Genomic DNA, 12,493 nt, shown 5'->3' on the forward strand with positions numbered 1-12,493 from the left:
ACAACAGGTTCCCTATGTTAGGCTTAAAGTCTTGTACTTTTAAGGGGCTGCACGGTCTCTTTTGGTAACTCAGACCAGTGCTCTTGGTTATGGTGACTGTTAGTAGCCAACTAAGGACAGAGTGCAGGTTTGAAGCAGAAAGTGCTTTATCACCTCTGACATTTAATTTAAGTCCTTTGGGTTGAAAATCACCCACGTAGCCTATAAAAGTACTGCCTTCCCTATTACGGTGAAATCAAGCAATGGCAAATGTCCTTTCTGGGGATGACACATCGGGCTTAATGCTGGCTCGGTTACGATGAGACTCTCATGCATCACATTGGTCTCGGCCTCTTTGTCTTTTCTTAATCCGGGCAGGTGGAGAAGTGAGGCTCCAGAGAGCTTACGGAGTGTGCACTGGTCACACTCCCAGTTTTTGGCATACCCACATTTAGAGAAGACCTTCAGACCTCTGGTTTCTCAGATCCCTGGAGTCCCCGTAGCTCCAAGCCAGACCTTTGCTTAGGTCACCTGTCAGTTCATTCATCCAGGCCTAAGGTAGAATAAAGCAGTGCTTCTCAAACTTGAATGTGCATTTGAATCACCTGGGGATCTTGTTTGGCTGTAGATTCGGATTCAGCAGGGCTGGGGTGGGGCCTGGGAGCCCTCTTTTCTGACAAGCTTCCAGGTGATGACGTGGCTGGTCCATGGACTGCACTTTGAGAAGCAAGAGAACAAGGGCTAGCCCCCTGTGAAAGGGAGTGCTGCGTACGGTGGCGAGGGGGTTTCTAGGCAACGGGCAGGTTTGTGGTTATAGCTGAAGGGGGCCTTAGCATTGCCAGCGCCCTGCTCAGCTGGGCGTTGGGAAGAAGACAGCTTCTGGGACAAGACACAGACACACACACACACACACATGCCTGGAGGATGTGGTGACTGCCAGGCTTTAAAAAAGCCCTTTCCGTATCTTCCTTCTTACTGCCAGTGGCATGGGGGAATCAGCAATCCACGAAAAGCCCCTTGTCACTGCCTAAGCCCCAAGCATAGAGGGGGCAGGCACGGTGGCCTCCGCATAACCTTGCGAAAACTCATTCCAGAAGCATTATTTTTTTTCCGAATTTGGAAAAACCCAATTTAATCTTGATTTTGCCTGTGTGTGTTTATCGCTTCACTTCCTAATCATTCTTACCACTCTCTGGCTTTAGGTCTACTTACTTATGATTGTTTAGGGTACTCATCATGATGTGCACTTTTCCTGCATTATGCTCTCCCCAGCTCTTGCTGTTCATGGTCTCCACCTAACATGTGTCTCTATCTTGGACAAGTAGGCTCGAGATTTCCTGCCTAAATAGGAATCCACGTAAAGCAGATAGAAAGGGAACGGCAGAAGAGGCAGAGTGGGTGAATTTTGTTTATATGAGAGCCACGCGGTTTTCTTTCAGGCTCTGGGCACCTGGGCCAATATGAGTTTTGTTTTCCAGGCTGTGTGAGGATTACCGAATTTATGGCTTCCCTTTAAACTCTCCTTTGCCCTTCCCACGTCCCTGTGTGCTGTCATTAATAATGTAACTTCACTGGGCCTCAAGAGGACAGAAACACTCCTAGATAGGATCGCTGTGACTCAAGGGACTTGTAAGAGTTGACAGTGTAACTTACGAGGGAGCATTTAAGTTCTTTAATAATTGATCCCTGCGTAATATTTCTGTGCTCTGTGGAACAAATGTTAACAGTGGTTTTAGGGGTAATTTGTAGTAATGAGTCACTGAAACACCTCTTCCTCTTTCTTCTAGCTTCTTCTCTTGACAGCCTTGCTGCTAATGTAAAGGTAATTGTAAAGTAGCATTTGTAAAATGATTTATTTTCAGCTTCTAATGCCGGTTACTGTGCATCCCCAACGAGTGGTGGAAAGTATATTTCTAGCAAGTGCTGCTTATGGAAATGGAGTTGCTGTAGGTTCACCAGAGGTTGAGAGATGCCCAGGCTCCGCTGAATGCTTTGCATTAGTTGGTTTGTTTCCCCTCACGTAAGCTCTTTCCATCTGTAGAATGAATCCCCCATGTATATGGCCCCAACACCTACTTTATGAGTAGGTATTCTTATTGCTTTTTTTCCTAAACGAATACTTCCATAATACATAGAGGTGGTAAACCACTTGCTCTTGAAGTTTGATTGGTTTGTCAAGGTGAAGGCTCAAACTTCTATGTTACAACATGAAAATAGATACAGGCAAAGAAATGGAGTATACGGTGCTTTTTATGCCGTGGCATTTAAATAGTTTATTTTAAAAAATTATATCTTTGCCAAACCAGATAATCCCTTATGCTCACAAATCAAAGCTCAGAGCATGAGTTTATTTTGGCTTGTTAATATATGCCAAATGTGCAGAATTTTGCTTATCTTTCCTTGACCTTGAGCTTCTGGGCATTTTGTCTCAGCAGGACAAAAGCGGGAGCTTCCCTGGGGGGCAGGCCTTCTATCAGCTTGTCCCCTTCCTCGTCCCACCCACCCCCTACGCTCTAAATTCAGCATACGAAAACAAAATCACAACTAAAGAATAATGCACATTGTCACTTAGGTCATCAAAGAGCCAGATGAACGGATTGTTTTAAGGAAAGAATCATCATCACCTTTAGATTCCAGTAAGTTCGGAAAACCCTCGCCCATTTACAGTAACCAAGGGGATACCGATTTCCACGGGGAAGCTTCGTTTGCTGCCTCCCAGCATTCCAGATCTCCCAGCCCTCTTCTGGATCAGCCCCTTCTCTGCGACGAAAGGTCAGCGGCAAGCCCCCATTTATTTGCTTGAAGAGTGTGATGTGGTCTAGCAGGAGGAAATCCTGGTCACTTCATCACTTTGCTTCCTTAGGGATATTCAGCTGGGGATATGAAAAATCACTATTCGTTTTTAAATCTTCCTGGAAGGAAGAGTTGAGCCTTTTCTCTTGCCTGTGGAAAGCGTATCTCAGAATGTTTGTTGAAAGTGGGACAATCAGCTCACTTGGCATAGATGCTATTTATCTATCCATTTTGTCTTTCATAAAAAACAAATGGAGTGAAAAAGAAATCACCCATAGTCCTGCCACCCAAAGCCAAAGATTATTAACATGTAGGTGTATTTTCTCTTTTTCTAGACATGTTTTCTTGGTTTCTTGGTCACCTTAACTCCAGGAAAATGGCACTGAAGATAATATTTTTAAGACAGTTGTTAAAAATGGATAGTTGACATATTAGTTTCAGGCATACAACATAATGATTCAATATTTGTGTATATTGCAAAATGATCATCACAGTAAATCCAGTTTACATCGGTCACCATGCATAGCTACAGAAATTTTTTTCTTGTGATGAGAACTCTTAAGATTTATTCTCTCAGTAGCTTTTAAACGTGCATTATGGTGTTAACCATAGTCTCCATGCTGCCCATTATGTCCCCGTTACTTCTTTTATAATAGGAAGCTTGTACACTTTGACTCCCCTCACCCCCTGAGTCCGGCAACCACCAGTCTGGTCTCTGTATCTGTGAGCTTGTCCGTTTGTGTTCTTCCTTAGGTTCCACATATAAGTGAGATCATATGGTTTTTGTCTTCCTTAAGACAGTTGTTCTGAATGAAGGATATGCCAGTCTGCTCTTCTCTGCACTGTTAGTGATGAGAATAAGAGAAAGCCCCATGTCAGAGTGACGTGATTGCTCACAAAGGGACTAGGTAGTAAATATCCCAGAATGAAAGTCAGAATGCAATGAAAGCCCTGCAGTTTTAATACAAATTATATTAAGTTTGACTAAGACTAAGAAAGTGGCAATGAATTCTTAGTGTTTTGTAGAAATGATAGAATACCTTTATATTAAAATGTTGTATCATGGACTTGAGGAAACCAAATCAAATATTTTAGTAAAATCTATTAAAGAATGGAGAATTCCTGATTAGTTACTTTTTTAGAGGAAAATAACATGAAATAGATTTTTAAAAATCAGCCCTGTCACTCTGAGTCAGGAGGTTAAAGACATTTACATCCCTCTCTCTACCTGGTCATCATCTCCTCCTGGCTTATCCTCTGGATGTAAAGATTTTAAACAGAGACGGGAAGGGACCTTCAGCTGGTGGTAGTCAGGGGACTTGGGCTCTAGTGCTCATCTGTCTCTAACTGCTCTGTGATCTCACAGAAATACTCAGCCTTGTAGACCTTAGTCTCCCCATCTGTAAAATGGGTGTGATAATCAAATAGCCATTCTCTTACAGGTACAAAATGGTTCTCTGCTGCCAGAAGCAGAGATAGCTCGTGGCTTTTGTCCACGTGCCTTGTTTTTATACATCACCCAAACTCCTCCTTATAATCAGCCTAGTGAGCATTTCTGAGGGACTGAATTGGGGCTGCGTCTCTTGAGCACCTATTAGGTGGAATGTGCATGGTCATGACGCGTCCCCGCTTACCAGAGGTTCGCGCACTAGACCGGGAGGCTGGCACAGCCTCGTGCCACTGAATGTGAGGCAGCTGGTGAGATGCAGTCCACAGGAGTACGGTCCAAAAGTGGGTGAGAGACAGAGCAGGAGGTGGGTACCTTCCTCAAGAGGGAGATCAAAGAAGGCCTCATTTTTTTTTTCTAAAATAAATTTCTGCGACGGCTTACGCATTCATTCGGCCAGCCTTTCTTGAGTGTCTTTATGCAGCCGGCCAGTGATTCTCAGCTGTGGCCCACTAAGGACTCGCCTGCTATCCACTGAGTCAGAATCCCTGGGGTTGGAACTGGGTGTGTGGTGGGCGTGTAGCATCTCTGTGGGTAGAAGAGTGCCTCGGAGGAGAACAGGATTGATAGCCGGGCCGCTAGCCTGGAATGGAAACCCTAACATTGAAGGCATTTCTCCTGATCTCTGGGAACTTGGAACTTAGCAGAGGATGTAAAAACATGTGCATAGAGAGCTTTCTACCAGGCGGAACTTCGAGAATAGTATGGACCAAATGTTATCAGAGTAGAAAGGAGGAGGAAGGAAGGCACTTCTGGAATGCATCATGGAGGAGGTGTTATTTCCATGTGGGCCTTGAGGGATGCAGATTGGATTTTGATAGAGTTAATGGAGGGGAGGGATGGGAGGTGAGAAGGCATGGGGCACTGGCAGCTTCTAGAAGTTAAACCAGCTTGGGGGAATAGTGAGTGCCAAGGCTGAGGGTCTGAGGGACTGTGGAAGCCAAGCTAAGGAGTTTGGGTTTTGTTGGAAGGCAGTGGGGAGCTTTTGCAAGTTCATTCTCAAGAGTTAGCACATTTGACTGGAGGATGGTAACTCTGGCTGCAGAGCAGATTTGTATCCTCTACCTCTGATGAATCAACAAATTCTGTGTGCCCAAAGTCACTCTAAATGGAGAGCTTTGGAACTAATTTGACCATGAATTTGTAAATAAGGCCATGATCAACTGTGACAAGGGAAAACACAGTCACGGAAAGGCCATCTGGCTTGCCCAGGACTGTCCAGTGTTTATCGTACATTAACTAAAGAGAATGATTGTATCCACATTGCTAAAATTCTTTAGGAATCTTTGGAAAATGGCATTTGTGTTTTTCATAATCAAATGGCCAATTCTGTCTCAGAGTTTAGGCCTTGGTACCCACTCCCCTCCCAAAGATGAATGAATGAAGGGATGAATCCAGTCACTCAAGAAATATTAAATACCTACAGTGGTATTCAGTACCTACGAGGCCCTGGGATGAGCCGTTCACCTAGGATTCCCCATGCCAGCTTCAGTCTAGGGGCGTCCACAGACATTAAGCAAATACTGACCAGGGGTCACTGGTGAAGTGCCGTGAACGAGGGGGAAATGGACTCCAAGTGCAGGTAGCAGGGTAGCCAACTTCCTCTTCCGGAGGGGGCTTGGGAAGGACTTTGGTGAGCAGTCAGTGATTGGACTGAGCTCTGAAGGTGGGTAGGGGTTCACACGAGTGGGGAGTCGGGGTTGGGGTGGCAGCATTCCGGGCAGGGGGAGCTGTGGAAGGGAGTAGATGCCTCCCGTCTGAGGAAGCAGAGAGCACTGGTATGTATGATCTGTGGGTAAGTTTGGGTCTGAGCAGCCTGAAGTAAATGAGACGAAACAAACAATGCTTGCGGCGGAAAACAGTCGGGGTTACGTTTTGTGTTAAACATTTGTGGATTAAATTTCTAAGCATAAAAGCAGGACTGATTCTTGAGAGAAGTATCTGAAATGCTCAGTAAAGTACAAAGAAGAATCGCTCACAGCCACACACGCAAACACAAGCCATTCTCCACATTGTGGTTGCTTTTATTGTCAGTGTGTATCTTACGCGTAGGGTTAATGAAGACCCTGACAGCGCACTATGTATCCTATTTTGCATGTTACTGCTGCTTCTTGCTATTAAGTTATAAATATCAACCCACAGTGTTCTGTACTTGAAGGATCCTTTTTAGCAGCTGCATAATACTCCACCCTGGTTTCCTGTGTTGGGCAGGTTCCACCCTTGCTCTCAGTCCTCGTGGAGGAAGACCCACGAAAGGGTGTGCAGTCTCCTGACACCCCACAGAGCTCAGCAACACCTACACAAGGTAGGGCTTCTGAGACGACGGAATCTCTGCTGACAAAATCATAGGGGAACTGGGACGTCCGGTCTGGGGCTGGGGGGCGGGGTGAGGAGACAGACATTAATCAAGTAACCACAGAGATAAATGTAAAATTGTGACACTTCCCAAGGAGGGTGCCTGGTGTCCTGAGAGTGTCTGAGAGGGGGTATTTGACTCGCTGGGGAATCAGGGCAGGCTTCCCTGAGGAAGACACAAGGGAGCTTCCGTCTGAGCGATGAGTCCTAGCGAGTTTAGGCAGAAGTCCTACAGCAAGAGGGAGCTCGGTCCTTTCAAGGAGAGAAGACAGTCTCCCCGGCCCGAAGCCCAACCCCTTGCACTGTGCGCAGGAATCCTGGTCCCCGGAAGTTGTGGTCTGTGTGAGGCTACAATGTGGAAGAGAATGTTAAACGTCGATAAGGTGTTTTGGCTGTTTGACGTGTGGGGTGTGGTTTCTAACCCATAGGTAGATACACCCAGTACTTTGTCTACTGTGGATGTGTAGCCATTAGCCAAGGGACCGGTCATCATTTCAAAAGAATTCCATGAGAGGTTAGCAGTGCCCCCAGTGGTTGGATTTAAGGATACTGTGTCATAGTCAAAGGGGTCGTCTTGGTCTTGACTTATTTAAACACAGGCATAGCCCAGATTTATAGGATGACACTTATGAATGAATATTGATTTTCACGGGGCGGAGTTGTAAATTACTCTGCTTCCTCTTGGCAAAGTCCTTGGCCTTGCTTTGTTAATTTCCAGTCTTTTCAAGTAAGGGAATCCCTTTAAAATGTAAAAAGAAGGAAAAGAAGGGAGGGATGGAGAAGAACAAGAAAGAAGAAAGTATCTGCGTGCACACGCGTGTAGTAAACACCCCGTGTATGGCACGCATGGGGTCCATGGGCCTTTTAAATGCAAAACCACGCATCTGAGTAGCATTGATTTATGTGACACTATGAGTAACGCAGTTGCTGGCTTGGCTTTTGTTATAGGAATATTCTGTCTCTGAAGCAAAGTATATCACTGAAAGACCAAGCTACCCGCTGAAGGAATACCCAGTGCATGAACAGAGATATTTTTAAGCTGCTGTCTTATGTAAGTAAGCAGCTTAAGTGCTGCTTCTTATGTTGATTTGCTTAAATAATTTCCTGCTGTCAGGATGAAGTAACTAGAAAATGTGGTGGACAGGAGATGGGGCGGAGACCCCAAAAACCACACAGGAGAACGATAGCACATGAGTCTGTGGTCTGCCAGGCCAGTCTCTGTCTCTCTGTCTCTCCCCTCCTTGCCTCCCCTCTTCTTTCATGATACCTCTTCTAGCTCCTGGAACACAGGCTTTTTCCTGCCACAGGGCCTTTGCACCTGTTACGCTCTCTATCCGGAATACTGCTTCCTGGTCCTACTTGGATCACTTCTCTTTATCCTCTGGTCTCATGACTTTGCAGGACACTTCCTTCCCCTCCATGGTATACCTTTTTAGCGCCCTGCCCTTTTCTTTCCTAAAGCTGACACCATTTGTTTTTATATTTGTATATGGGTTGATGGTTTTATAAGGGGTTGGTTGCCCCTTCTACTAATGAAACCTTCTCAAGGTCAGGGACTCTGTCTCTCGTGCTCACTAGTTTATAGCCAGCTTTGGCACCCAGCAGTGGAATTCCATTTAACATAGATGAAGTCAACTCCATGCCAGGAGTGTGCCCTGAGCGAGAACCTAACTCCCCCTCCTGCCACCCTGCAACCACCCTTGTAGCACGTGACCTGCCACTGTGGTTGGCGCCGAGTAAATATTTTTTTGTGAGTGAGTGTGGAATGGGGTGACGAGGCAGCTGTAGAATTCGGGTCTGTGGTCAGCAGTTGGCCATACTGTGGGGTGACGTCACAAGAGGTGTTCTCTTCTTGTCCCTTTCTACCCAGGCCTGGAATTATGATAGCTCTTCCTTATGAAGTGCTTCCGGAGCACCAGGAACTGGTGCAAACACTTCCCATGCATTAGATGAGTTCATATCTAATTCTCACAACACCCCTATGAAGTAGGTTCTATCATTAGTTCCATTTCACAGATAGGGAAACTGAGGCATGGGGAGGTTTAGGTGCCTTGCTCAAGGTCACATGGCCAGTGAATGGCATGTCTAGGAATATGAATCTGGGTGGTCTGGCTTCAGCAACCATGCTTTTATTTTTTGTTTATTAAAAAATTTTTTTTAAGGATTTATATTTATTTATTTATATTTATTTATTTGAGAGAGAGAGAGAGCGCATGCGCAAGCAAGAGCACAAGCAGGGGGAAAAGGCAGAGGGAGAGGGAGAAGCAGGCTCCCCGCTGAGCATGGAGCCCCGATGCGGGGCTCAATCCCAGGACCTGGGATCATGACCTGAGCCGAAGGCAGCCGCTTAACCGACTGAGCCACCCAGGCGCCCCAGCAACCATGCTATTAAACCATTACATCCTGTTGCCTCCCCAAACCTAGAGAGTGTGATAGGGGAGCCCTGGGGAGAAAGAGCGGAGCCCTTTGGATCCCAGCAGGGTCTGTGGATAGCACCCTTGATCATCTCCCGTGAGGAGCCCATGCTGTTGTATATGCACCAACATCATCCTAGCAACATCACAACCATCACGAATCTTTTTAAGCCATAAAGGAGTGTGGGATGATATGCTAGGTGTTCATGCAGTCAGGCTCCTGAAAGTCTGGCTCAAGGGCTGTTCATGCTTCAGGGCACAAGCCGCCTTGCCCCCAGGCTGGCCAGGACTCCCTGCCACCAGCACCGAGGAATGTGGAGGACAGCTCCGTAATAGCCCATTCTGTAGGCTTCTACCTCAGAACGTTCTGCTTGGTTGATGAAAGGATGGATTCTGGGCCACTTAATCTCCAGTTGCCAAAACAGTAATCTAGGTATTTATTAGGCGGTTTTACGGAACATAGCCCACATAATGACCACAATGGGAACATGGCCCACATAATGACCAAATGCCAAATTGTGTTGACTTTCAGCAGGGGGGACATCAAGTTACATAAAACCAGCTGATACGTGGATGCTGATGGGAGGGGACAGAGAGAAGGGAAGAAAAAAAATGAGTAACTTCTGTCTTAGAAAGTGGGTTTCCTTGGGGCTCCTGATAGGCTCAGTCAGTGGAGCGTGCAACTCTTGATCTCAGAGTCATGAGTTCAAGCCCCATGTTGGGGGTGGAGTTTACTTAAAAAAAAACAAAGCAAAAAAAGAAAATGGGTGTCCGTCATGACACTAGTTCCCACCGGGTGGTTTGGAATGTGCTCGTAGGCCTTCTCTGGAAGCTCTCCATACCACCCCCACCCCCCTCACATTTTGGGTCATGCATTCATGGTGAGGCAGGGGTGCTAGAGGGCCGTGTTAGTGAAAGTGTTGGTGGTTGTAAAGAAACACAGGTGACTTTGGTTCGTCTTAAGCAAACAGGGCATTTATTAGAAGGATGCTGAGTATCTTAGTGAATCCAGGGAGGATCCAAACAAGCAAGATCAGGCTGCCAAAATGGGATGGCTAGAGTCCCCCAACAGGTCAGGAAGACAGCCCTGGAGAGGAGCATCTGCAGAAGACCCAGTGGGCTCCCACTACTTGTCCCCGGCCCTGCTTTTCTCAAAGACTCCCTCCTGCTTGCAGCTCTAGTTCTTATCTCTTGCCTTTTCCACTTCTGCTCTTTTGCTGTTGAGCAGGCATCCCTCTCCTGGATTCCTAGTGATCTCAAGACTGGGGGAAATGAAACAGTAGATTCTTACCCCAGAAGGGCCAGTGATTCTTGAGCCCAAAACAGTGAATCTAATTGTCTGACAAGGGAATGGGTGGAAGAATGGGGGGAGGGGGCTTTGGACTACATCTATTTCTCCTTATTCTGGATGATTTGGGACTTGGTACTTTTGGTATAAAATAGATGATACCTTGTATACTTTAAAATGGTTAAAATTTTATAAACATAAACAAAATTTTGTGTTAGGTGAATTTTGCAACCAAAAAAAAAAAAAAAAATCCCATAAACCACTTCCTACCTGCCCCCCCCCCCCCCCGCACCGGAATTATTCCTAGTTCTGGAAGGAAGGATTGTCTCTGTGTCATGGTCCTTACCAAGGGTGGGGGCTGACTGCCCATGTCTGGCATGAGCTCACTGAGACTCTGCTTCCAAGGACGGGCTTACAGGGCCCCCCTCTGTGACACCTCCTGGTCCCTCAGGCAGACCCAGGCCCTCTGCCCTCTGCTCCCAAACCTGCCTCCACTCAGCACCTTATTCCTCCAGCGTTGTGTTGTAGTTGGTTTTCCTTATGATAACCCTCCCAAGAAGGGGACAGAGACTGACCAGATGGCCCCAGCTCTGACCCCCTGAGTGTCCCACCACCATGGCTGGCCTGAAGCAGGAGCCGCTCCCCTGGGCATGCCCCCAGCTGGAGGTGGCCACGGAACTCAGGCCTCACGTCCTCAGATGCAGACAAGAATTGTAGCACAGAAACCTCTCTCAAATCAACGAGGAGCGAAATGGAAATAAACCAAGAAAGAAACCAGAAAAGGATAAAAATTAATTAGAATGTTGGTTTCTGCTCTGTCACAGCTCATTAAGGCCTCCAGGTCCTAAGACAGTGGCTGGTACGGCTTCCACCCTCACTTGTCCCCAGTGGGCAGGCAAGAGCCACAGTGCCCCGTCTCCCAGGGGTCCCTTCATCTGTGTTACAACCAAAGCAAAAAGCAAACCAGCCTACAGATGCCCAGCTCTGACCTCAGGGACCCTGGCTCTCTGATTCAGTCACAGCTTCTGAGGGGCCTGTTATTTGGTGGCTTAGGGGGATTGATCCAGTGGATGATGACACACCTCCCTTCATCCCAGGACCTCTGGTCTCGCCAGGCCGACACACCACGCAGGTGGTGGCCGTGCACCCAGATCACGAGGCACAATCCGGGGTCAGCGGGCCTCAGTGAATATTAGAATCACCTGGGGGGCTCTGCAAAATTCTCATCCTGGGCCTCACTCTGGACCAATTTAATTGGAATCTCTTTGGGTGGTGCCTGGAAAGGGTATTTTTATAGATGTTCTTCGGAAGATTCCGATACACATTTAGGATTGAGAATCTTGCAGACGGCTGCAAGCACCTTGAGATGGGGGACTTGGAACAGCCCCCCAATCCTATACTGACTCTCTCCGTGCTCAAAAATATGTTCCTGTTCCGTAGAATAGGATGGGGGCATGCTTAACAGCTCAGCGCAGTTTCTGTGCATTCACTACGACCCCGAGGACTGTGTGAACTCCTCAGGACACTAAGAGGTAGATGCTCGGCTTATCCTCATCCTGATGTGATGCAAAGAGGCTGGTAACTTGCCCAAGGTCACAGAGCTGCTCTGTCCTGCTCCCCAAGGTCGCCTCCTCCTGCCCTGGGGCTGTAGAGCGGGCTCAGACCCCGAGGGATCCCAGGTAGGGCTACGTGCCAGGTAGCTAGAGGGACATCACCTTCTCCTGGGTGCTGATGGTTTGCCTTTTTCTCTGTACCACGTGTAGTGTGTGAAATTTCCAATTTCACAAGGGGAACTGAAGGAAAGCTGGAGGAGCGTCATGGAGAACTCACTCATGGAGCCAACTGACACGTCCTTAGAGAAATGAACAACAGTTTTTGTTGTTTTGTCAAATCAAACCCTGTACTCAGTCTTTTGTGCCCAGGTAAGAGTCGTTGATTAAAGTGTTTCCTGTGTGGGGCTCATATTTTCTTGTCAAGTCGGAGAATTTGTGTTATAGTTGGTTGATGTGTTTGTTTTGAGCTCCAACTAGAAAATAACCATAGTTGGGTGGCAGGTGCTTTTTCATTTAGAAAGCACTTTTTAGAATTCTAATGAAAGTGTCAGGACGCCTTTTCAGGTGCTTCCCCATTTGTGGCACTGGATGATTTTTTTTTTTTTAAGATTTTACTTTATTTGAGAGATAGAGAGGAAGCACAAGTGGGTGGAGGGGCAGAGGG

At 46.9% G+C, this 12,493-nt stretch overlaps 1 protein-coding gene across 6 annotated transcripts in view; it reads left to right on the top strand.

Moving 5' to 3' along the window:
• Nucleotides 1-12,229, top strand: part of SPATA6L (spermatogenesis associated 6 like) — a 46,091-nt gene extending 33,862 nt beyond the window's left edge. For all 6 annotated transcript variants that reach the window (XM_036101221.2, XM_036101227.2, XM_036101220.2 and 3 more), the window contains 5 exons: nucleotides 1,767-1,801; nucleotides 2,552-2,751; nucleotides 6,431-6,524; nucleotides 7,523-7,625; nucleotides 12,040-12,229. In XM_036101221.2, the coding sequence (XP_035957114.1) occupies nucleotides 1,767-1,801; nucleotides 2,552-2,751; nucleotides 6,431-6,524; nucleotides 7,523-7,612 (419 nt within the window). In that variant the 3' untranslated portion in view covers nucleotides 7,613-7,625; nucleotides 12,040-12,229. The remainder of the gene's footprint in view (nucleotides 1-1,766; nucleotides 1,802-2,551; nucleotides 2,752-6,430; nucleotides 6,525-7,522; nucleotides 7,626-12,039) is intronic.
• Nucleotides 12,230-12,493: the final 264 nt, after the last annotated feature.

This window comes from Halichoerus grypus, chromosome 14, assembly GCF_964656455.1.
Source record: "Halichoerus grypus chromosome 14, mHalGry1.hap1.1, whole genome shotgun sequence".
Taxonomy (NCBI): domain Eukaryota; kingdom Metazoa; phylum Chordata; class Mammalia; order Carnivora; family Phocidae; genus Halichoerus; species Halichoerus grypus.